This window comes from Vulpes lagopus, chromosome 21, assembly GCF_018345385.1.
Source record: "Vulpes lagopus strain Blue_001 chromosome 21, ASM1834538v1, whole genome shotgun sequence".
In the NCBI taxonomy this organism is placed as follows: domain Eukaryota; kingdom Metazoa; phylum Chordata; class Mammalia; order Carnivora; family Canidae; genus Vulpes; species Vulpes lagopus.
Window position 1 is genome coordinate 32032551 of NC_054844.1, and position 27754 is coordinate 32060304.

Genomic DNA, 27754 nt, shown 5'->3' on the forward strand with positions numbered 1-27754 from the left:
ACTATGTTCAAAGCATTATGCTAGATATATAAAATGTGATTGCTTTATCTAAACATTTACTGAGCTTCTACAGGAGTGTGGAATACAGATATAAACAGTACATATCCTTAAAGTCTCTGAAACACAAATAACTAAATGAATTAACTAAGAGTAATTTGGACACGCAAACACATAAAAGTAGAAATTAAGTCATATGTGTAAATTATAGGCTTAGTATCAAATGCATGTATTGTTGAAAATGAATTAAATTTCTAGTAACAAGAGCCTAGTAGGTATCTAAGAGTTTGTTATTAATGCTGCTTCACTTGGGTTTTTTCCTTAGCAACATATCTCTAAAAGGCAAAAAATGTTTTACCCAAATATCTTTTTTCCATTTCAAAAATTTAAAAATGCTAGATATTTCATATATCAGGAAAAAAGTTAATTTCAGAGCACTAATATTTGGTACACTTTGACCCAATTTGTGCTTGCTAGATGAGGGGAAAAAATTACTCTTACTCTTATTAGAAGAATCTATACGATAAACCCGTGTTACTTCTAATATGTAAATCTGCTGGTTTAATTTGAGAGCCTGTCAGTGCTCTATTCAGCCTCTACTTGTATTAAGATATTAAGTGTAGAATTAATTTCTTTAAAAAACTTTATTTCAGAGAAGCATTTCAATTATGAATCTGACTATATTTTGCCTCCTTCATATTTTAAATAACATGAAAGATGTCCAGCTAAACTCAGCAGCTTTAATTTTCTCACCCTTTCCCCCAAAATGACTATAAAATAAAGTATTTTTAGAGTATGCCAGGATAAAAAATTCTAGACTAGAAATGTTGAACAATGGAAAGAAGACAGACAAGGGGTGACTTGCTTAAAACAGTGGAACACATGGAGGAAGGCGGTAAGAAGCAAGATAACTTATATGACAAAACTCTGGAAAGGTTTAAGAATTGAAAGGATCAGATATATCAGACAGGGACGAAAAACTGGAAGACTGGATGAAAAACTGGCAAGAATCATTCAGAAGCCTTCTCTTCCTCCCAGTGCTCTCACCCTACCCACTCCTGGAGAGGAAAGGAGGATTACTGTCTCAAGATGGCAAACGAGTAAGCTTGCAGTTTTGAGGACAGCAAGCACAGTGAAGGCCCGCTGGAAAGCATGGTCTGAAAATGAAAGTCTATGGCCATAATAAACCTTCCGAGGGAGAACAACAATCTAGTCTGAGGACAGAAAAAAAGATTTCATGGTCTCAAAAATTTTTTTAATTCCCACTGAGCTTTTCACAAGCAATGACTGCAGAATAAGAACCACCAAAAAGGAGTCAGGCTCCAAAGAGGTCACGGGACCCAGGAAACAGGGAAGTTAACCAGAAGTAGAGAGCATTTTGATCAGAGGGGAGTGGGGCAATGGAGGCTCTAGTAGGATGATCTGCAAGAAAGGGGAGGGGAAGGGAAGCAGAATCACAAGGATGGATTTCCTGATGTTTTTCATTAGGCTTAACCATCAAGATAGGGCTTTAGAGTTCTACGGAAGAGTGTGTGGAAAAGATTAGTGAGGAGTATACTGAAGACTCAGCAAATTATTTTTTTTAATTTTTTAAATTTTTATTTATTTATGATAGTCACAGAGAGGGGGGGGGGCAGAGACATAGGCAGAGGGAGAAGCAGGCTCCATGCACCGGGAGCCCGATGTGGGATTCGATCCCAGGTCTCCAGGATCACGCCCCGGGCCAAAGACAGGCGCTAAACCACTGCGCCACCCAGGGATCCCGAGACTCAGCAAATTAAAGGAGGAGGCAGTTATTTACTACAGAAGAGGAAAAAAATATTGGTACAAATGTATTAGCCTGCCAGGTCAGGCTCCAGGGCACAGTGTAAGGTAGAAAAGGATGGAGCATGTCACCAGAGTAGCAAGCAGAAGATGTGCAGCACAAAAGTACATGTAATTACAGTGTGATACGTTGGCCGATTGGAAACAGTACTTCTGTAGTCATAATGATGAAAACAGTAAGGATTAGTTAATTCAAAAACCTGAGATACAATTATAAGGGGGAGTTATGAATGGGGGCCGGTGGTTGAAAGAAGTTTCTCATCTTCCATAAAGTAAAGTCAATTCAGAATTTCAAAAATCAAAGTCAAGTCAATGAAAATTATGTAAATACTACTTATTTACAAATACACATACTATTAAAGAGGAAATATTTAAAAGAAGTAAAAGTAATTGCCTTTGGAGAGTAAGACTTGAGGTAGAGGAAGAGAGGGTCAGGGACAACCAAGTTTCATGATAAACTATATACTGCCTTGACTTTTGTATACATAATACTGTGATAAAAAATAAAACAAAAAATATCAATAACCTTAAAATAAATTTGTGGCTTTTTTTAACCCTAACCTAAATGAATGACTCCACTTCAAGCCTATCACTTAAGAAAAAAAACCTTAAAATAGTAAAATAGGAAAAACCTGAGCTTTTCTCAAATCTCACAAGCCATTTGATTCACATTCTACCATCAAAATAACCAGCTGACATTTTTTCTGATTGTTGAAACATTATACACATCCAACATAAGTTAGCAATATAATTTTAATAGTCAAATTAGTGCACAAATTGGCTTTCTAATGAACATGTGGAAACAAATACTGACTTACTATGAGTCATGCTGAGAAGCCCTAGTCATTTAAGCTTTTCTGATTTTAGAAATCATCTGAATTATCAATTAATATATCCCTATTAAGAATATTTATGTACAAACATGCAATTTGCAAACAACTGATATATAGGCATGATCTTTTGCCCACTTCATCTCTAAGTCGTTGTCACTAGGACCGTAAGCATCATCTATACTTCCTTCATCACCCTAGTATGACCAGGCTTCTCACCACTATGACTGCCCTTGCTGATGCTTCTGCTGTGGCTATTCCATCTCTCCTGAGCCCATTCACCTGCCAGGAGGATCTGGCACCTGCCTATCCCCTCATCTGCATCCTTGAGGTGGTCCCTGGGTCCCTTGAGTATCTGTGCTTTCTTATTCCACTCTCACCTGGGAATTCTGGGGTTGACGGAAAATAGAATCCTGAGTTGTAGTTTGGAAGTTTTTCTGTAACAGCGATAAGATAATTTCTCTATTTCAGATAGGATAAGGCATAAAGATACTTACGTACCAGCTTAACCTACAGTTTCTATTAGGAAATGATTCACAGTTTTCAACTGAACTTTAAATTCTTAGCAAATAGGCAATCTAGTAAGTTAGAAATGAACTCTGTAAAGACTAGTGAAAGAAACACTGTCCGACAAAACCAAGAGACAGAATATAAATACCTACAATTATAAATACTTATCTAAATTCACTTGTTTGCATTTTGTCCTAATTATGAAAATATTACTGGTTTTAATTTGTTGTAATATAATATTATCTTATTACGATGTTGCAATTTTATGAGGTTACATAATAGAGCCCTCATTTTGTTACTCATGTAGGTATTCCTTTCTTTACTGAAAAAGCTTCAGCTCATTGAACTACAAACAGACCTGCACAATATGAATCTGGCAATCCAGTTCATTCATTTCCTGGAACAGGTGAAAGGATAAACCCAAAGGCTTTATCAACTTCTTTCTTCCATGTAGGTTTCAGTTCTGAGTTTTAATGAAATGAGGGGTATACAAGGGTGATTCTGATTTTACTGTATATTACTCCAATACTTCTCCAACTGTGAGGCTTGCCAATCTACAGAGACTCAGGTTGAAAGGGAAATAGAAAAGGTTTTTTTTTTTTTTTTTTGTCTCTCTCTCCATTTTCTAATCAGTTTACTAAGGATTTGGACAAGTCAGGCCCATCAGATAAAGGTAAAGTACAGTATGACTACATTTCTTTCCCCGACTGTTGAAGATGAACAAATGATCCAATGCTTAAAATAACCCCCTAAGTACTTAGTTCCTCATCTTTCAAAATTTCGGCAGGACTTTATGATAAAAAAGCAGCAGTGTACACATAATCATCAATGACATCATTTGGTTCTGAAGAAGGGAAACAGAACAAACATTTGTCCGCATTTCCAATTCAACCAATATTTTCTGAGTGCCTATTGTGTGCCAGGCACACTTCAAAAGGAACAAGACAGATGAGGGCTCTCCTTTCATAGAGCTTAATGAACAAGTAAGAGAGGAATACTTTAGACAGCCAGAAATATTATGAAGAAAATAAATGCAGTGATATGGATGAAAGGAGGTGTCCATTTTCAAACAGGGTCATGGCCTATCTGAGGTGGTGACATTTACATCTAGACACAAGTGACAAGGAACCAGCCATAGGGAAGACCTGGGGGAAGATCTTTCCAGCCAGAAAGAAAAGCAATCACAAAGTCTCTATCATGGGAACAAACTTGGAGAGTTTGAGAAAGAAAAGAAAAAAAAAAAAAGCAAAAACAAAATGCTGGTGTGGCTGAGATCTAGTGAATGGCGGGGAGAGTGGCAGGAGATGAGGATGGTGGACAAAATGGGGGTCAGATGGGCAGTCTATGGACCATGGCAAAGAGCCAGGCTGACTTTAAGTGTGGTGGCAAGCTACTACAAGTTTTTGAGTCATGGAGTTAAGATTTCTGTTTTTCAATTGCCATCTGACTGCTCTGTGGAAACTGGTTTATGGAGAGTAAACATGGCAACAGGAAGACCAGTGAGGAGAGTGGCTATTGCAATAAATGAGCAAGAGGCAGTGATGGCTAGGATGGCAGGATATAGCACAGAGCTGAAGTCCTCAGACTTTCTTGCTTCATGGAGACTTCTGTGTCTCAGTAATTTTTGGTTACCCCTAAGCCAAAAGAAATACCTAATGGTTGAGCTTCTAAAGGTACGGACTACTTAAGAACAGTAATCTGAGCATGTCAGGGTTTCCCTCACAAATTTAAAATATCTTACAACTCCTGTGAGAAGCGTCTCAAGCCTGTTACAGTTTGGAAATAATATCTTTGGAGCTTATGTACTAGACAACAGGATGTAGGGAGTAAGAAGAAAGAAAATTGAAGACGATTCCTGTACTGTGGAACAACCTGGACGGATGGCAGTGCCACTCATGAGATGGGGGAGACTGATGGAAACCATAACCACCCAGAGAGGCAGGTTATACCCCATTTGCAAATAAGGAAGCTGAAATTCAAAGTGGCTACAAGTCACTCAAGACAGCACCACTGGTCAGGAAACACAACACAATGTGACTCCAGGTTTGTCTGATGCCAAATAAAATAATAATGTAGTAAGTAATAAGCTGCTACGAGTCAGTCATATTCAAGGACATTAAATGTGGTATCTTATTTAATCCTAACCACCTCATTAAATAGGTCTGTCTGATTCCAAAGTCAGCTACAACATACTCCTTCTTAGCTGATAAAGTGAGAGTAAGGTGTTAGCAAATGGCAGTCTCATCCACTTAAGCCTCAAAAAAAAAATTTTTTTTTTTGGTAATAGGAAATAAAAGTCTTGGAGGTCAACAATGAAACTGAACATTTTACCAACGTACACAGCTATTGTTATAATGACTACACTATACTTCTATTTCCAAAACCAGTTCGATCTAATCATCTGCTTTCGTCTTGACCAGCCCTGAACAGGATATATATGTATGGGGAAAGTTCTAAGTAGAATGTTAAATGAAAGTTGATTCCTTAGGGCAGGTGGCATAACCTCAAAAGCCTTGATGGGGCCCAGCCATTTGGAGTAGCAGGGAATGTGGGGAACTACAGAGGACCCATACACTCCAAGAAGCAATACAGTCCCCTGAAATCTGGACTATAATGTCAAATTTAACAAATGTAAAAATTCTGTATTTTTTTTAAAGAAAACATGCCTAGGGGCTAAATTTAGTCCTTGCAAATAGTCTTAGATACTTGATTAAATTCTTCAAACATATTAATGATAAGTGTTAAGGGGAGAACCTTAAGGAAGTTGAAGATTATTAGATGAATCCAGGAGGAGGCTATTAATTCAGTGCAGGAAACTAAAGTTAAAACTGCACAGTTCAATCTATTTTATACATTTTGTATTTTCCAGTACTGTGTGTTTCTCCAGAAGTGGAAATAGGTGCACCTTATATCCAGTTCTGTATATTTTAATCTTCCCAGGACAAAATAATCTTATCAAAATAAATGAAGATGTTCCAGCAAGAGACACTGTTCATTTTTCTCCCTGCTATGAATGACATGTCATCAGACTATTTGTCTCTGCATTGAGCAGCTTAATAGCATTTGAAATCCTGCAATTCTATCAGTCACAGGAAGCATAATCACAAACTTGGATAGAAGTCACTAAGTTAGCTCTGCAGTTGCCCTGGAAAGAAGGAATGAAGAGATCTGACTTGCAGAACTGCTGTCATGGATCTCTGGTGTTCAAACTCAAACTAAACTTAAAAAGTATCTATCCAGTATTATAAATCATTAGAAATGCTGTATGGTTTGTCATTAATTCTAAAGGTCAGGACCTATTTGGCAGTGGTTTTGAAAGATCCTATTCTCAAATCTTGAATGCTGTAGCTTTTGTTTTCCTAAGGCCATAACTGCAAAATACTTAAGACAGACACTCCCATAGTCAGACAGATCCAATTATAACACCAGGCTATGACCCTGACTACAAACAGAATGAAAGCAAAATAAAACAGTAGTACCTAAAATCTAGCTAGCTCTCCCTGAGAAGTATTTCAAGGAGAGCAATTTTACTATTTGCATGCTCCTTGAAGGGAAAAATAAATCTGCAGTTATAATAGAGCATAACTGTTGTTATGCTATTCAGAGTGCTATAGAGGATCCCACAAATTAGCGTGGGGATGTAGGGTGATGGCATGTGACCTGAGTTTAGAGGTCCTTTAGGATAAGCTGGATACTTTGGCTTGGGAAAATGGTATGTTTGAAGGCACGGAGGCCTGGATGAGTTTTAATCATTGTCAGAAATACAGGATATTCTGTGTAGCACGAGGCAGAGTGTGTGGGAATTGGCTGGATACAGCACAGTACAAAATGGACATTAGCTCCGCTGAAAGCTGTAGGAACCACTAATGATTTTAAGTCAACAGGGGATATGATTTGACTCTGTATCAGAAAGGTCAGGCAGAGAAGAGGACAGACTGAGGGGAGCCGAGATTTAAGGCAGAAAAATCCTGTCTCTTCCTACAATGTTGTCCAGCCCCGGCCTCATATACCTGGGTTAGCGTAGGCCCACCTTGATTCTTCCTTCTTAGGAATTAAGAACTGAGACAACTCTAGTCAGTTGTCTGTGGATGCTTGAACTTAGAAGCACATTTAGGTTTATGTAGCCAAATGTGACCAGGTATGAACCACCACCACAAAAAAAACAAAACAAAACAAAACAAAACAAAACAAAAAAACAAACAAAACGAAAAACAGAGGAAGATCTCAAAGAGAAAGAAGGAAGATGAATCATACAGCCAGGGAGGGGCCAGGACAAAATACCATGTGGACACAGAGGCTGAGCAAGTACCTCCCCAGTTTCTGGTTTCAGCTCCTTGGAAATGGAGCTCAACTCCATTTTCTGCCTTCAGTCCCTATGGCCTTACTATAATCCCCTTTAATTTCCTTAAGATAAAGTTGAAGGGGGTTCTTTCACTTGCAAGTACAACAAACCCTGTCTAAAGCAGGGCTTGAACTCAGACATACAACGAAAATAAAGAGAATGAAAGGACTTTTATAAGAGATATCAAGAAAGTAAAATGGAAGGAAATTGCAATGGCTGGATTAGGAAGGGTTGGCTCCCATACACGTTCTGTCTTGGGCACCCACTGGCCATGTTCTTCACTGCAGTGGGGGTGATTAGGAGAGGCAGAACTGGAGGGAGATGATAGGCATTCAGTTTTGTACATGTCGAGACTGGTGAGAGTAGGATATCTAAGTAAAAATGTCCTGCAGTTGGATATAATTGTGTTCTCAGAGCAGTTCTGATCTGGAAATGCAGCTGAGATCATCTCTCACATGTAGGTGGTCATCAAAACCATGAGTGGATGAAATCTCCAGTAGAGCTGTAAGCCAAGGCCTGGGGACCACCAACATGGAGGTGCAAAACAAGCAGGCAAAGTCATGAAGGAGACTCAAGATGAAATGCTGTGGTGTGCCAAGAAAGGAAAAATGTTTATAAGAATCATGGCCACGTGAGGAGAGCATAGACACTTGACGTGCTGAGAAGATGACAAATATGAGTGTGGAAAGGAGAACTGAATCCCCCAACAGCATCTGACTACCTTCTATACAGCAGGCCTTTTACTGTCTCATTTCATTCTCAAAGCCACTTTTCAAGACAGGTGGCAGCATATCCTTTTAAAGATGAGAGAAAAAGACCAAAGTTCCCTGGGAATGGGCTAAGTCATGCTGTGTATCTCTAGTCTCTGGCAGGGTGCCTTGCACTGATTTGTTTTAGAAATGAATAAAGAAGGGAACATTTCTACAATTCTCTAATAGCCTACATGGAATTAACCAGAGTGGTTACTTTCAAATTCATATATGGTTTGGGCAACCAGGTTTTGCTTTATGGACACAGAAAGCCTATTTCCTAGGGCACAGCCCCAGATTTCATGTTGTTGTTTCAACTCATTAACAGCATTTCTTTTACTTATCTTTCAGCAAAACATGAGTCAGAGAAGGGTAGGCAAAGATGTCCCGGGGAATGATAATCTTAGTGATATTTTAACAAACCCTGGAGATAAATCTCCATTACTTGCTAGAGAACCTTAAATTTACATATGATTCAGAAAGGACGCAAAAGGATATGACAATCTATTGATGTAAACCACAGGTCATGTCACATGGGAGTATACTCAGCCACAGATGCCCTAACCTCCTAAGGAGGCATGATTAGCTCTGATCATTCAAAGGTCATTGAGGTCTTTTCTGCCTCACTTAAGATAAAAGGAACACATATAATACTGAAGTAGACAGCACTCCTACCACATTTATGAGAAGAAAAACACCATTATGATTCCTTTCTATATTCTGAAAAAAGAGACATGCACGAAAGAAGGGATATTAAAACAATTTTGTATCTACAGAGGATGCCTCAAATACTGGATTACTGGATGTGAGCCAAAGAGGATGCATTAACTATGGAATGTCCTAGCTTTCCACAAATTCCTTGGAATTCACAAAATGCAATACACAGTGGGCAGAAATGAAGCTAGCAAGCATGGATTCAGCTCCTCCCATGGGCCTGAAACATATATACTATTCTCATCAAACAACCATAAGAATTGCAGGAGGTATTTTTCTTGAGTTCCAGATGACTGAGATGTTGAGAAGTTAAAGCAACACGTAGACTTTAAACAGCAAAAGTGCTAGGTTTGCATTTAAATTCAGATCTAACAACGTTGTGTTAATATTTGGCATACCATATTTCTGGCCAGAACTCCATATAATTTTTTTCAATATAACAAAAAGAAATCATTTATATATGCTCTTTTCATGTTCCAGGTAAAACTAATCTCTTAGTTTTCTGTGTTCTCACTGCTCAGTAGAATACAGACTTCTCAATGACACGAATTACAGTTTCCAAATATTTGAAACTCTATCAACTATACAGTAAACGTTCATTGAAGGAATAAATGAATACTTGAGAAGATGTAGATTTAAGATTCCTGTGACAGGACAAAATTACTTATGAATTATACTAAAAAAACCCTCCAAAAGATAATATTCAAGGAAATATATGCTCATTTTTCTTACCTGCATTTTATTACTTACTTTTTGTAAGTACTTACTTTTTTAAGGTTACCTTTTTTCACCAAAAATTAATTCACATTAACCACAGAAAGGTACTAAGAAAGTCCATACTCATACTGTGTAAACTCTGTTTACACATATTTGAAGACACAGAAAGATTTTAAACAGATACTTTCAATGCCCTGCCCAATATGCTCTTGGCCCTTCCCTGAATTCCCCTGTAGTTATGGAAATTCACTGTAGAAACTGACAATTTCTAGTTAAAACTCCCTGTGTCTCTCTACTTCAGTCCCAAGAGCTCAAACCCCAGATGAGATTGTTCAAGGAACCTCAGAATGACTGTAGGCATGACACACTGAGACGGGATGGTGAAAATTTACTCCTAGAATAGCTCAAAGTACATTTATACTATTCCTCAACAGGACTGAGCTCTAACTATTTACTGAGATAAGGGGTTGACCATATCCCCCCCTCCCTGCTCACTGCATCCCTGACCCTACCACACTTCCCTGCTCTCTTCCTCATGTTTCTCGGTAGCATCTCCCGCAAATCATCTGCACCCAATTCTTTTCTTGGGGCCTGTTTTGGGGAGCTCAAACGAAGATAGGTATGCAACACATACCCAGGGAAATGGAAAACAATTAGGAATAATAGAAAGCTATTCTGTTTAGAGCTTCATCTGATAAGAATGATTTATTTTGTATGGTAAGATAGTGATCTGTCACCAAAAATGGACTTAGACTCCAGAGATTGAAGTTGCAGCCTTTCCCTTGTACATAATTTGAGAAGCCAGTGAAGTCTTCCCCTTACATTATGGAAGCTACAGAAGTTCTCTCACATCAGATTACAGGTCTGTTACACAACTGTGGAGCAAAGAAGTACAGTCAATTATGACCAAGGCTATACTTCTAAAAAAGATATACTCTGGAAATAAAAATGTGGTCTTAACGTATAAGAAGCTAAGCATCTAGGACAATGACCAGCATGAAGCAAGCATTTAATCAGTCTTCTAAAAATTATGTCAACAAAATACATTTTCTTTTAAGACTATAACTGATCTCCTGCAGTCTGATAACTTTTCATCCAAGAAAGGTTTCAAGCATTTCAAACACAAATGTTTCAGCTTCCACTTTACTTGAAACTCCATTTTTCCTCATTCAAATGTACATTAAAGTTTATCTACTTCACCTGATTAGTAATTAGAATGAAGGCAACTAACTGGAATGCCTGAAGTCCCACCATGGAGACAGATCTTAAAACTAATTCTGTCTTGATTCCTGGGTCAGTATTTTTCCCAACACATTAAACTATTTTTCAAAGGAATGAACAATGAGCCTTAACTACTTTCTCATCTATTCAATCCCTTACATCCAATGAACACAAGTAACTACAAATACACACATCTTGAAACATTCCAATGAGGGAAGCATACTATCATTCAACAGCTTTTCTGGATTATGTTCAGAATCCTACAGAGGAGGCAGAGGGAAGAGAAGGCTCACATTAGGGAGCAGATGCTTTGGTCCATTCATCCTGCTGGCTGAAGATCAGAGAGAGCAAAACCTCACCTCTGGTTCAGATTTACAACAGGAGAACACATAAATCCTTATTGTTTTCTTCTTATTTCTTGTCACTTTTATTTTTCTCTACATTTACCACCATCTGGCCATGCCTGCTTGTTGTGCCATGTTTCCTGACTGGATGGCAATTTTTTATCCTAGTAGAGCTTGTTGAGGGTAAAATATGAGAATGGAACAGATTCAGGCATACTGCCCTTATGAAATTAAATTAATTAAATATGATTAACAAACAAATGATTCACCCAACCATCAGGCTGGCTTGTCCAGGAACTCTAGATCAGGGTATAAAGCAAAGACCTTAACTGGATACCTTTAGATTAAAGAATCTGACAAGCTTTATGATTCTTGAGATGGATGTCACTTTATTAGCACACAGTCATTCTACAGTTTTTATCCTTGGATGCTACTGAGTTCCACTAATTTAGATTTCTTACCCTACACCACCCACAGACAAGCTTTAAATGGTCAGCTCTGGGCATTTCAGGTGTTCTACAACTAAAGAGTAGTTCATGTGATAGAGTCAGAAAATCAGGGTTCCACTCTCAGTGCTAACTTATTAACTGACAATGGACAATTCACTTCACTTGTTAATAAGCCTTAACTTCCTTACTTAGCAAATAAACAGAAGAACTACCATATGCCTACTTGACAGGATTTTAATGAAGATCAAGAAAGATCATGTCTATAAAAACATTTTACAATGTTACATACTTAAAGCAACAGAAATGTTTGTTATCATCATAATATATAATTATACCATCAGAGGGGCTAACAGTTTTGTCCTATTTTTTTTTCCTTTTCTGTTAATATTTAAGTGAGTTAATACATGCTAGACTAGTATGTGGTATTTAATGTTCAATAAATGGTAGCTATTAACATCATAAGAACATATTTTCCAAAGGTCTTTATTATCTCTTGTAAAAATGACAGAAGAAGAGATCACTTGTGTATTAAGGTAATGCAGTTATAGAGATAAGAGTGAATGCCTGTCCAATACAAATGCCTATTTCCCACCCCCATTTTAAGTTAAGAGTGAAGAGCAGGAAGAAATAAATCTGGGAACCTTAATCTAAAAGAAGAATAGCTTAAAAGTAGATGACTGGCACAGAGTATCCTAAAGAGATTTATTCCCTCACAATCCTTTTTGCCTAAAGCTGACTCAGAAGCTTAAATTTCTGAATTTCCTTCTCTTCTTTACCATTGTTCTTCTGTGTAACCTTAAAGTGAGCCATTTAATCACTTGGTCTTCTCAGATAAAAATCTGATAACTTCATCTGTCCAAGATGGACTGCTGTATGTTCATCAGAATATATCAAGATATAGCTTATTTTAAGTTCCTCAAAAGAAGCAAGATGCTATCAAACCTCTACAGAAACAGGTGTTGAAATTATTTTTTGTCTTCCTCTCATATGTAAAAATGTTTTGGCTGTGGTAGTAATAGTGTGGGAAGGGTTCGATTATCAGTAGTTATCAGATAAAATTTGTTTGATGGAAAATGTATAGTTTTTGACTTTATGAATGGAGTTTAAAATAGATCTACAACAAAAATTTCTTAAGAGAGTCTCCTTCACATTAATCAGTATCAACCTCGGGATCCCTGGGTGGCGCAGCGGTTTGGCGCCTGCCTTTGGCCCAGGGCGCGATCCTGGAGACCCGGGATCGAATCCCACATCGGGCTCCCGGTACATGGAGCCTGCTTCTCCCTCCGCCTGTGTCTCTGCCTCTCTCTCTCTCTCTCTGTGACTATCATAAATAAATTAAAAAAAATCAGTATCAACCTCAACTATCACTCCTCTCCTCTTTATTGTATCACACGTGGAAATATTTTAATCTGTGGTATACTGTGCCATAACATCAACAGGTTTACATCAGGAAAGTTAGTACTCCATTTGCTCTGTTCTTTCTCTCATGTGAAAAGAGAATAATCTATTCAGTATTTCTGAAATTATTAAGTGATTAAAGTCGTTAGAAAATTGCTTCTTCTAAGAGTTAAATGTAGTAGCTGACAGATGCTGTATTTTTAAGAACTGAGAAGTTCTCTGTTCAATAGAATAGAGGATAAGTTAGGATATAAATCTAAGCTATACAAATAAAAATACTTAAACATACACACACAAGCAATATTTTTTTCATGGCACAGGATATGAAAATTAAATATTCCAAGAAGAAAATCTATTTTTCTTGACTGAGATAGGATACTAAAGAGGTCACGGAGATAGAAACAAAAATCCTATGAAGCAAAACAGAGAATCCTCAACATGGTAATATTATATAATGTAACTGTAAGGATGATTTATCTTTTAATATTTTTCCATATGGTCTTTCTATGAACTTTTCTTGGTGAGAAATAGAATTCAAAATACCTTATATTTCAGGTTCACACAAATTTTGGAGAGGAAGATGGATTTTGAAAAAAAAGATTTCACCTTCTACATATTATTAGGTTTGGGCTGTGAATACAGAAGAGCACTGCCTACTTTATTTCCCACTTAACCAGGAAGGAAGCTGGAAAGAAAAAAGAGTAAAGAAAAACACCAAGTGGACTATCCATAAGAAAAGAACTCCAAAGTAACAAAATGTCATTTTTAAAATATGAAAAAAATGCAATGGATATTTTCTACCAAAACACAAAATATAAACTATTAGACTCTAATTGGTTATTTTAAATTGTAACAAAATTTATGATACTACTTATTGAATCTTAAGAATGGAAAAAGATACATGCACACACACCAATTTTACAGACTGGAGAGAGAGCAAAAGAAAACATATTATATACGAGTCTCAGATTAGTCATCTTCTATCCAGATGATGACAGTTGTGCATCTATTATAATGAAAGACTTACACTAAGTTTCATGGGCTTAAAATATGAATGTTTGAAATTGTGTATTATGAATAACCAACAAGTTATTTGTTATAGGTATTGAATCATTTAAGTGTCTAACCCTCTAACCTCCAGACATTAAAATGGCATATTAATTTCTTTACAGAGTTGGCCACCTGTTTTCCATCATGTAGAAGCAATCCACATCTAGCCATCATTTACCTTACTTTATTCTTCCTACTTTCCACGATCAATACTCAACTGCAAGCAAAAGCTGTATGACAACACTACCTATATTATGTACAGTTTGTGATAAGCAAAGCACATTAATGACTACCATAAATCTTAAAGAATATGGGAATTCTTATGCTCATATCACTTGATTTCACTGTGAAAAGACTGAATGTTTATAGAAATGAACATCTTGTTAAAATTTGAAAACAATCAGCACAGTTTACACTAGATATCTGCAAAATGGACTATGACAGTGATTTCAATTAGGAACACACTGGCCTTACCCACTACCCTTCAATGACAGTTGGCTCTGTGAGGTTTTATAGGAGAACAAAAAAGTACAAGAATAATTCATTTTGTCAAATTTAAATGCCTAGAAAAGGGCAGAACAAACGAAAAAGATTTTCAGAAACAGAGAACATATTTTAAATTAAGTTGATAAAATGGATATTCACATGGGGTATTACTGCATTGCATTATTTGAAAGAATGCTGTTAGCCTTGTTACAATTTTGTTCCAACACCACACTTAGGATGGTGGACACAGAACAATCATGGTATACCATATCCAGAAAACAAATAAATATGTAAGTACTCTACTGAGGTGCTGATAAAGGTGATAAAGAGCAGATAAAGGGGATAAAAAATTAAAGTACATCTTAGAGGGAAGGTGGAGAGGACCAAATATTAACAATGCAATCCAGGAAGTTGTAGTCTATCAAGGATTATGATTAAAACCAAATTCACAAAGGGTGTAGATATACTTAAAGTGGAATTTCTTGGGGCACCCGGGTGGCTCAGTGGGTTAAATATCTGACTCTTGATTTCGTCTCAGGTCATGATTTCAGGGTTGTGTGATCAAGACCTGCACTGAGCTCCACGTGTAGCAAGCAAGGAGTCTCCCGGAGATATTCTCTCTCTCTCTCTCTCTCTCCCCCGTCTGTCCCTCCCCTGATTTGCGTACATGCATGTGCTCTCTCTCCTATCATAAATAAATAAATAAATAAATAAATAAATAAATAAATAAATAAATAAATAAATCTCCAGAGTTTCTTAACAAATCCTGATTTAATCTTGGGTCACTGGGCCCCAATCACTGTTTTTAATAATTGTTTTAAGATATTCACGCTTCTCAAATGATCACTAAATAAGTCACCATATCCCAAGTAATTTCAAAGGAAAATATCAAGAGTCCTAAATACAAATGCTTTACCAAATAAAATTGAATTTTACACAATCTGTATTTTTTTTTTTTGATAATTTTATCCAATAGGTACTGGGGAGAAACTTCTATGATTTAGCAGGTTTTCACCCAACAACTAGTTTCTCAGCAAAAATCATAACTTTCCTAACTTTCCTCTACTACATTTTATTACCTAGGATCTTAAAAGTCTATTCTGTGGAGGACTGAAATAGTTCTACATAGCCCTTATCATAATTTGAAATTATATATTAAACTGTGAATTTAATGTGTCTCTTCCACCAGCCTATATACATTGAGACCAATAGTATGTCTACTTTATTCACTTCTGTATGTCTTGTATAAAATGGGCCATCAAAAACGGGTTTAATGTTGGATGAATAAAGCATGGTAAAACCCCTACATTTCATCCTGCTCCACCCAACCCCCATACAACTTTTTGGATTAGTCTGACAACTAGAAACCAGGAAACTTGTGTCTTCCCCACTTTTCTATTCTCACTCTGTCTCTGGCCCACTATACTCTGATGGTAAGGTAATACACCTTCTATTAATGTTCTTATCACATTGCATTGTAACAGACTGCCCCAAAAGGAAACGAACTAGTTATTTGTGTGCCAAATAACCTCTGACAATGCCAGGTGATTCCTTGTGTTTCACTTTTTGAGCAGCATCAAGAAATGGCTTATGAAAATGATACATTCATTACCTCAGAATATAATGAAGTACTGGATGACGTGTAAGAAAAACTTTATGAAATCAAATAAAGCCAATAGAGCATAACAAAATAAACCATCTCCTTCTAAGCTACATTCTGATAGGATTAAAAATTTACCTTCCAAAGGAGGATCCTATACAATTAATATAACAAATCACCAACAGTCCTATTCTTTTTTCCATGTAAAATAATTCCTTCACAATGTTTTCAGTAAAAAGCCAGAAAGAAATACATACATGATGGTGTTAATGCCTGAGAGCTGTTGGAACATTTGTAGACCACAACCCACAATTAAAGCTCGGCGAGTTGGGGGATAACTCAGCATTCTGTAGATCACAGGTCCAGCTTTTTTAAAAAAGAAAGAAAAAGAAGGACACATCTATTACATTCAGCTCCCATAGTAATTATTCCCATTAGGATCAATTTCCCCAAATCTCTGTGAAATCAGCATTACTGGGCATTGTAAAATGGAACATATAAATGTTTACAGAAATCTGGGCACAATCTATTTTCTAAAACAGTACATATTTGAGTTCAAACTGTAAAAGCATCAAGAAACAATTCAAGTTAAAGCAATTTATGGGTACTAGGAAGACCTACATAATTGGAACTGTCAGAAATTATTCTTCCTTAAATCCCTACAAACTGCATTAACTACTCTTCTTTTTCCATTTCCTTGGCAATTAATTACTATTTAAAATGCATTCAGTGGATTTTACTTACAAAGTCACTGGCAAATTGCTTTAATCAACCAAAAGAATGGCATTCATTAAAAACAAACAAGGAACAGAATTCATTCCAATTTTTTTGACTTAAGTAACAAAATTCATTCCAATCTATTCAATTAAAGTTAAGGGATTTGGGCATGATACAGGACTTGCTTATGGTTTATATTATTAATAAATGTCACCTAAAAAAGGTAAATAAAAGAAAAAAATTAAGGTCTACTTTATATAGGAGTATGTATGTATATATGTATACATATACATACATATACAACATACATATTATATGTCATCTATAGATTTTGAATAATTCCCTAAGTGGCATTCAATGATCACTTCAAAATATAAAAATATAAATGGGATTTCAAAATGACACAGTTGCCTTGGTCTCCATATCAGAACTCTAGATCATTCTGGAAAGCTGTAGATATGAACTACTGGAGCCTTAAGGGTCCCTCCCTTACATTGTCAGAAGTGCTTCAATTACACCTTCACCTTAGCTTTAAGAGGCATTTCTATACGGTGTCCTTGATGGGGCCAGAGTCGACTTCTATTCCTGCTGTTAGAAGACAAGGCCTAGGATCACTGGGATGTTAACTGCTTAATTAGAGGCATTCTTCCTGGAGGCTAAGTTTTATTAGTAAACCATAAACCAATTCAAGTTTAAAATCCAAGAAGTTTTACCATTTCAGGAACCTTTTGGAAATCCAATATTCTAGTTCACAAAAATGGAGTAATATATGCTACTGTCTTGGCAATAGAAGTTAACTTGGGACGTTGAGCCAGGGTATTAATTAGAACTGAACACTACGGGAATGGGAATATTCATCTCTACAGGAGTGTGATGAAAATCATATGAAGACTTGATTTACAGCAAACGATTCTCTCCCAAAATGGTAAGACAGGGGCACAGATAGAGAAGCCGTTTATGGTCATTCAAAGCTTAATGCAGTGACAACCCATTTAGAAAGCAAGGTGAGAGTACTATAAATGTCAACTGTTTCAGACTGAAGTAAAGCAGTATTAAAATCTAGTACATCAGAAAGGCTGTGTGAAATTGGTAGATTTTGAAAGCTTTACTGTGACAATACTGAAATACACCTGGATCAGTTATCTGAATGGTGAGCAGGTTTGTCTGCAAATTCATCTATCAATAAGTGAGCCACAACATAAAAAACACACACAGCATCATAAAAAAGATCTACCAATTTCCATAAATCAAAAAATCTAAATGAAAAAGATTACCATTTACTTTGTGTACCATGGAAAATTTAAAACAATGACAACAAAACAAAAACAAAACACCTTCTTCAACTTTTAGCAACCTCCACAGATAAGAAATTCCTTCCTTCTGCAAGGAATCTATTATAATCTGTGGAAAGCTACATCTACTTTAACTACTAAACCGTACCATGATTTGATGGACAGGTTAGCTAATAATGATTTTGGAGGGCAGGAAAACAAAGAGATAATTAAAACAAATTAAGATTATTAAAGTTTGACTCGCCAAAATACCAACATCACGTATTTACTTCCTAGTTTTTAAAATTCTGAGTTTTTAACTTTCTCTTGGTTTTGATTTCTTCCTATTAAAAATAAATAATAGCAGTTCTGTTATTGGACTGGCTTTTTAAAAAATATACAGATAAATTTTGGGCACAGTAGCTGCATATCTGATTATGCATAAATAAAATGAAAGAATTTCCTTCCATTAAAATCATAAACCTAGCTTTATTAGGCAGTAAAACTGACTTAACAAATGCAAACTGTCATTAATTTTTATATCACAGAAGCTTTGAGGCAGAAGAAAAAATCAAATACATTAATTGGTTGAATGTTCATAAGTGAAAACTCAAAATGTCATGCTCTACTTATTTCTTTTGATTTCTGTATTTAAAACATTTAGTATATGCAAACATTTCACACTTAATTTTTAAAAAGATATTTGTGTCTTTGAGACACAAATTCCCACGCAAAACATAAAACCTTTAAACAACTAAAGAAGATAAGAAATACAAAACTTGAAATATAACACGTGCTAAAACAATAGATTCAAGAACCAAAATAAGTTCAATTTTCCTTCATTCTGAACACCTCATACTAAGTAACTTTCACAGTAATTGTCCAAGTGTGGCAGGTTCTCTAATGGCCAGGGTGAAAAGGACAGTCCTACAAAGTTCAGCCATTCCTGTTAATAGCTGTCTGTGAGCCAACCCTACAGATGTTTCTCCAGGTACAATTAAAAATGCATTAGAACCACTTTATATAAAATCCTAGCTCTTGAATTCAGCTTCTAGCCAAGACGAAGTTATAGTTACCAAATTTACCTGCAACGTGAAACCAACAATAAGGCCATGAAAAATGTAAGAACAAGAGTTCTCATGACAATGGGTAATAGGCAAGGAAGGAGAGCGAATCCTGAGATTCAGGAAACAAAACAGGTGAACCCTACAACAAATGTCCAGGTTTAATGCCTCAAAAAAAGGTTCCTGGCTGCTATACAAAGAGGGGAAGCTCGGCAGACTCTGGTGGTCTCCTTGAATTGAAATCATGCAGTTCAGGATCCAGGAATGCCCAGGGTGCTGGATTTGCCAGGGCAGAGTGCCAGAGTCGCAAAGAGATTGAGAGAGAGAGGACAAGGAGATCTGCAGTCATGGGTATTCCATTGACTTGATATGTCTGAGGGAACTACTTCAGGCAGGAGAAAAGAGTCAAAGAAAGGGATTAAAGGATCTGTCTGAATCAACCGAGGGGAAAATCTGGAGTGTAGGGAGGAGTAATTAAGAGGGTCTTACCTGGCTAACTATAATTAGTCCTAGATTAAACACTGGGTGGGTACCATCTAAAATAGTTTAAAATCAAGACCCCACTGCTTCCAAGTAACTGAATGCATCCCAGAACAAAGCTCAGCAGTAAGATGAAATTTATAATGTAAACAAAACAATAAAAAATTATCAGGCATGCAAAAAAACAGGGAAGTACAATTCGTCACAGTGGCGATTAGTTCATCAAGAAGCCATAACCACCCTAATAAAAGCTTCAAGATACATGAAAAGAAAAAAAAAAAAACAGATACTACTGTAGGGGGAAATAGAAAAACCTGTTGTTATACTCAAATATTTTATCACCTCCTTTTCCATAACTCATAGAATACATAGGCTGAATGTCAACAGAGAGAAGACTTCAACAACACAATCAACAGATTTGACCTGACATTTAAGTATCATTCTACTGGCCAAGTACAGAATATAGAATTCTTTCCAACAGTAAATGAATGGTAAATGTTTTGGAATATTTACCAAGATAGATAATATTCTCAGCTCTAAAAGTCATTCATTCATTCATTCATTCATTCATTCATTCATTCATTTTCCCTGAGCTGGGCCTCATTCTCTAGTTGCCTTAGTTGCCTACCCAGTAGGCATGGCTTCTGACCAAAGGCCTGGACACTGCCAGTTCTTGGCTGTGGGGGTTTCTTTCCTGCAGTGCTGGTTTTAGCCCCAGGCCTGCCTCTCGCCTGGGCTGGGGCACTGGCCAGGCCCAATGCTGCCCCCCGCTGGCTCCTGGGGCCACGCAGCGCAGACCTGACCTGGCCGAGGCCCTTGGCCACCAGGGCTCCCTTCCCTCAACTTTTCCCTGGCCCCGTGGCTTTTCACCTGTTTCACCCCCTCCACTAACATCTTATCAACCTCCAGCAGGTAACACTGCCAGCATGGGCTGCCTGCGAGGGCTCCCAGTGTGCTCAAAGCTGCTCGTCCAGGTAAGTCGTCCAGGTAAGCCAGGTAAGGACTTCCAGTGGCCTCCCACCTCCCAAGGGCCTGGGTCACCCCTTGCAGTGAAAGGCAAGCAAGCACAAAAGCCTCCTGCAGAGAGGGCTCTGGGGACAGGGGCAGCGCCAGCGCTATGGGAGGGGGCTCGCGGTCAGCTGCCCTCCTCAGCACCCAGAAGATGCTTATAAAGCCTTCCTGTTTTTTTTTTTTTAACATTCTTAGTTTATTAATCCTCTCATGAAAAATCTGCACAATCACCACAGATAAAGCCACTGCAGAATCTTTACTCCTTCTGTTGTCCAATCTCCAGCTCACTGCTAGACACTTCATTTCTTTTTGCCAGCACCAACGTTGCCTTTTGCAGTCCCCTTGACTTTCTTCATTCATTCTGTTTTTGCGTTCTTTGCGATGTTTTCTTGAAGTCTTTTTCTTCTCATACAGGCCATGTCTTGCAAGTCTATGTTTGGGTTCATTTTTCTTTGCGTAATCCAAGGACTCATAAATCATGCCAAAGCCAGTTGCCTTGCCACCACCAAAATGGGTTCTGAATCCAAATACAAATATGACATCTGGTGTGGTCTTGTACATACAAAGAATGTTCTTGGACCATCATGAACTTAATATAGAAATCAACTGGAAGATAACTGGAAAATTCCCTCCACATTGGAAACTAAATACCACATTTCTATGGTCAAAGAAATAATGGGAAATTACAAAGTATTTGAACTAAAAGAATATGAAAACAAAACATATGAAAATTTGTGGAATGGAACTAAAGCAAAACGGAAAATTTATAGCAATGACCTTGGATTCCACTTTACAAAAGGACAAATGAAACCCAAAATAAACAAGATAAAAAGACTAATAAATAGCAGAAATGGAAATCCATGACACAGATAAAAAGACAGTTGAGGAAAAAATAAATCAATGAAACCAAAAGCCAGTTCTTTGAAAATATCAATAAACTTTGAGCCACACTGTGGTAGGCTGAGTAAAAGCTCCTCAAAAGATATGCACATGTACTAATCCTTGCAACTTGTTAATGTTACCTTAGATGGTATAAAAGGACTTTGCAGATGTAATTAACAATTCTGACATGTAAAGATTATCCTGGATTAACTGAGTTTGGCTTGGCCCTAAATGTAATCATATATATCACTATGAGGAAGGCAAAAGGAGATTCAGGATAAAATGGGAGAAGGCAACGTGACCATGAATGCAGGGACTGGACTGATGTAGCCGTAAGCCAAGAAATGCCAGCTGCCACCAAAAGCTGGGAAAAGCAAAAAACATATCGTCCCCCTTAGAGCCTCTTAAGGGAGCATGGCCCTGCCAACACCTTTATTTCAACCCAGTGAAACAATTTCAAACGTGTGGCCCCCAGACTGTGAGAATAAATTTCTATTGTTTTAAGCTACCAAGTTCACAGTGACTTTTTAAAGCAACCTCAGGAAACTAATACACAGATCAGGGGAAAAAAAAGAAAAGATACAAGTTACCAATCTCGTGTAAGAGAAGTGAAATTGATATAGATTCTATAAGATATTTTTAAAAATAATAAAGAAGTATTATAAACAACTTTATGGCATTAAATTCAACATCTTAGAGGTAATAGGCAAACTCCCTAAAAAAGAATCTTCCAAAGCTAAAAAAGAGCCTGAATATACTATAACCTATTAAAAATACTGAGTTTCTCAAGTCTCAATGGTTTGACAGAAAACATTGCAATGGCAGATGCTTATAGAGGGAAGAGTTATATAAAGGAGCACAACAAAGGTTTTTGAGGGGTACAGACATATTCACTATCTAGACTATGGTGAGGGTTTCACAGTGTATACAACTGTCAAAACACACCAATTATAAACCTTAACTGTGTACCATTTATTGTATGTGAACTATACCTCACAAGAGCTGCTAAAACACACACACACACACACACACACACAAATAAAAAAACTCTAGATGTCAACAGGGTTGACATAGTGACATGGTTGGTAAGGAGCAAATTCAAATATTCGAAGACCATAACCTTCCCTTAAGTGAAGGGCACACAAAGAAGCCACTAATCAGAAGCAACAATAATATGTGATTAAAGGGGGCTTATGAAGTCAGGGCAAGATTACTAAGTGAGAACTGTCAAGTATGCAGGACCCTTGGAATCTCTTCGCGCTCTTCTTGCTCTTATTCTTCTCTTTCTTCTTTTATTTATTTATGGATTTTTACCATGTACTAAAGAAAACTTAAGGAAGAAGCAGTAGAACATACTATGACTAATGAATTACAAGATGCAAACTGTAGGCGGCTTCCCCACTGTGGACAGTCTGCACAGACTCAATTCTTTGTTATAAGAAAAGATGCTCTGTGGAGAAAAGCCGGGGCCTCAGTGGGAGCAGGATAATCACTGCTCAGCTTCAAATATTACCCTCCCTGCTCCCTGATGTGGGGCCTATGACTGGGCTATCATCAAGCTCAGCAAGGCCACATCAGCACCGTCCTCCGTCCTGCCCTGACACAACTAGAGGACACAGTTCTCCCTTCAGAAGGGAAATGATGCCAGCCACAGTGACATCAATAGATCAATCAGGATTTCAAGTGATCTGCTCAAATCTCAATGCATTTTCTAGTATTGCAATAGGTTTTCATGCCTGATGAACCAATTTTCATCATCAGAAGAGTTGTAAATAGGTAGGAAATAGGTAAGAACATTTGGTGTTAATGAGCACAGGAAACACAGAGGGATCGGATGACTTTCCCAAGGTCACAAACTAGTAAGTGTACAGACCTAGGACTTGAGCTACCTTCATGCCATAAAGGACAAGAAATTTCATATGCATACTTATATGGATTTTTCCTAGCATAAAAAAGTCAACAATTGCAAACAGTACAACAAAACAAAAGCACTTTCAAACTACAGTAATAAACATGCTCATGGCTCTAATCTCTCAGCCTCTTTTTCTCTTTTTTTTTTTTAGAGCCTCACTTGCCACAATCCCCAACCTTAATTCCAGAGTTACTGGTTTCAGAACCTTCATTTCACTCTACTTGGAAATTTCACCATTCTCATCTCTATAGAGTTAAGTATTGTTTGCAAATAATTAGGAAAATGGACATTTGTTTCATGACAAATTCAGTGTGTCTGTGGAGCAGACCCTTCTTCCTTGGACTTCCACTGTTCCCTCCTGCCTCTCTAAGTATTCCCTCACCCATGTATCATAATAAGGCCCCTCCTGTGAGACTCAGGTTTAGGGAAGGATCCAGAAAAGGCAATGCCAGCTCAGGTACACATAAAACAAAAGTCATCACTCCTCATTTCAAACTTGCTCTTCACCCTACATTACTTAATTTTCTGCAATCAGGATAAAAAACGTGGCACTTGGCTATTCATTCCCTCTTCCTACTTTCCATACCCAGCAAGCTGCTAAATTCTAATGAAAAATAACCTATGTATGCCCATATTCTTTCCACAAAACATCAGAAACTCTTATTTTTGCATCTGCACACTCTGTGTCTCCTCAGCTCTCTGCTGCCCTGTTGGACTATCAGCCAGCTTGTAAGTAAGACTGGACAGGGCATGAAGACCAGGGCTGAGATTCCAGCTCCACTGCACGGCCCCTGATAGGTGTTCAGCAGTGTATTCAGTCCCATTAAGCCTCTCTCTTCAGCTAGGTGGTATAATAGTAGCACTTGTCAGTATGAGGATTAGAGATAACAAACTTCCTGGCACGCAGGAGGTGTGACGGTTAATTTGATGTGTCACCTTGATTGGGTCACAGGATGACCAGATATTTAGCTAAACATTATTTCTGGGTGTGTCTATGAGGGTGTTTCTGTAAGGTGAACATCTGAATTGGCAGACTGAGTAAAGCAGACTGCCCTCCCCAGTGAAGGAGGGTATCATCCCATCTATGAGAGTCTAAACAGAACAAAAAGGGGACGAAGTTTGTTCTCTCAGCCCACCTATTTGACTTGGGACATTAGTCTTCTCCTGCCCTCAGACTGGGACTTACACCATCACTCCCTTGGTTTGCAGCTTGCAGAGGACAGATTAGGCTATCTTCTCAACCTCCACAACCGTGTGAGCCCCTCTCTCAGTCTGTCGGTCTCTCTCTTACACACACACCCCTCTCCTATTGGCTACTTTTTGGAGAACCCTAATACATCCTGTATCATTGACAAAGCCTTGTATATGGTCTCCATCCAATCAACCCAGCCTCTCCACGTTGCTGTGACCCTCCCTGTCTGCTAAAGCATATCCCCTTTCACTTCAATTACCTGCTCAAAACCTTCTGTCACAGACCCACCAGGACCTATCTGATGAAGGGCACATACCTGTCCCAGCCTATCTTTCTAGATTTATCTCACATGTCCTCTAATATGCTATACTTCAACTATCTTCATGTAACCTATTTTACATCAAAAAGCCTCATATTTTTATGTCTCTGTCTTTTTCAATGCTCCTGTTCTATGAGGTCACCACTGTTCCCAAAAGAGGATATTCTGTTATCTGAATCATGCTGTCAGTTTTATACCTCTCTCATGCTTTCACTGCTGGCTAATTTGTTTTGCAGGTTGGGTAGCTGATGTCTCTTCCATACTGAATTATGTGGGGTGATGGCTCAGGTTTCATCTCTGCTTTATCATTTTGCTTCCCATTGTACTTAGCCTAGGGTCATGCAAATAGAAGAAATTCAATAAATATTTGTTTAATGAATATGAGGGAAAGGGAGGGAAGGGAAGGAGGGAGAGAGGGACACCAGAGCAAATAATAGTTATTGAGAACTCAAGAATAAAGCAATCTGAATACACTGCAAGTTGCTAAACAATGTTGTGATTAATTATAAACGACCACTAAGATCCTGGGCACATCTAGGCTGTTTTCCTCTTCAATATGCGGCAGATGATATTTGTGACTACAAGCTGGTGGTTGGCACATGTTCTGTTTGGAAGGATGGACTGCTGCTACTGATAAATTCAACCCCATGTGGCTCAATCATTCCTTCACAGTCTGGCATTTATGCCAATACATTCTGAAATCCTTCTAAGGCAATCAATTTGCCAAGATGTTGTACTGGGCTGGTTGTCTATAGATGCGTGCTTGGGAGCTGATCATGGTCCATTAAGGCCTATATGCAATGACTGCGTTAACCCAGTCATTATTATTCCAGGTTGCTGAAGCAAGGACTTTTTTCTACTTATAAGGGGAGGCTGATAGGGCTTTATGCCGCTAAAATGTGGGTTGTTTTTTTTTTCTTTTCACAAGCTTGTTTTGTTATTATCTTAATTCTGAAATATTTCTTTCATTAATGGTATCTACATAAACGATGGTAATCATAAATCTAGCCCAGCTACTCTCAAACGGAATCTCTGAACTTCCTGACAGCCATGGGAGTGGTGTGTTACTGAGGAACAAAATAACAGGAAAGATTACTACTTTAGACAACCTTTCTTGAGCAAAGGGAGGCATCCCTTTTTAAAAAAATAAATGGACAGTCTTCTTAAACAACTATATTCTTAACATTAATACTGTCTTTGAGCCCGTCACCCATTCCCCTCCAACACCACTGAGGTGGACACTTGACGGGATGAGCACTGGGTGTTTTTCTGTATGTTGGTAAATTAAACACCAATAAAAGTTAATTAAAAAAAAAATACTGTCTTTGGACAACGCAATTTTTAAGTGAAAGAATATGTAACTAATGGTCTTCTGCAGTATTTTCATAACAAGTTGTCATTCTCAGTGATATAAACAGTCTCTCCCCTACTTAGTTTTTCAGTAGCTATACACTAAGATACGGGACTGTGTATGACCTGCATCTCCTAAAGGCTATTACAACCACAAGTCATGCTGAATAGTGCAGAGACCAAGAGTCTCCACATCAGGGAATCAAAATCAAATCAGTTAGATCTGAATCTAGCTTACCTATATAGAAGCTGTGTGAACCTGCCCAATTCCCCCCTCGGGCCTCACATGCCTCGTAGGTGACAACATGTACAACGCTGTACTTCAAAGGTATATTATAATGCATGTAGTACTGCACCAAAACTCAAATAATGAAGCTATGGTTTCATCCATCAGTGCTCTAGTAGAATTTCTGCATAAATGAAGCGAATGAGAAAGTTTTAAATGGAAAATTGTCAATAAATCACGTGGGCTTTCCTTCTAACAAAGAGTCTCTACTTTTAAGATTCCACAAAATAACTTTAAGAACCCCATTAACATAAAAAATAAATTATTCTATACTTATAATTTCTATTTTTATAATTAACAGAACATTCCTACAAAGATTACTAATAAACCACAAGTTATAAATCAGTAATACCTAAGCTACAGGCATCTATAATAGATAGCAGTTCTATCAAATCCAATGATGTATGCTGTCAAACTATTCATACAACAAGAGATAAAATCAGAATTATTCCATTCTCTGCTTCATTTTAGATCATGTGTAGACTCCCAAGAATTTATATATTCCTATATCTTGGTCAGATTATAATGTTTTAAGAAGTATAACTCTAATGAGTAAAAATTTTCTTGGTTTATTAAAAAGTGTGTATTCATATGGATATTTAAATTTACATGAATATCTGAATAATATTCTATTAGTATATTAGATTCAGGCATTCAATAAATAAGTACTATGGAGAATGAAGATGAAAACCTAACCAGGATTCATACATTTTCTACTGTTCTTTCTCTTTATATTTGGTTTTACACATGAAAGTTACTATGAATAAAGATACCAAAAAGATAAAAATCAGGCTGAATTAAATTGCTCACAATTTTATGGTAGAACAGAATATCTAAAAATCATGATTGTCCTACCACATTTCGGAAGCATGATTGCTACAAACATATGTGGTACCTTGAAATATAACATCTTAAGGAAGAGAGACTGTTATCTGTCAGCATGATTTTCAGAAAATCATAATTACCCCAAATAAAGCCAAGAACTAGTTATAAAAATGAACCAAAAAAAAAAAAATGAACCAAATATATGAGGCTATAA

General features: G+C 37.4%; 1 protein-coding gene across 2 annotated transcripts in view; it reads right to left on the bottom strand.

The window, feature by feature from the left end:
- Positions 1-27754, bottom strand: part of SLC2A13 (solute carrier family 2 member 13) — a 395490-nt gene that overhangs the window by 226790 nt on the left and 140946 nt on the right. For both annotated transcript variants that reach the window (XM_041735867.1, XM_041735866.1), the window contains exon 4: positions 16489-16597. In XM_041735867.1, the coding sequence (XP_041591801.1) occupies positions 16489-16597 (109 nt within the window). The remainder of the gene's footprint in view (positions 1-16488; positions 16598-27754) is intronic.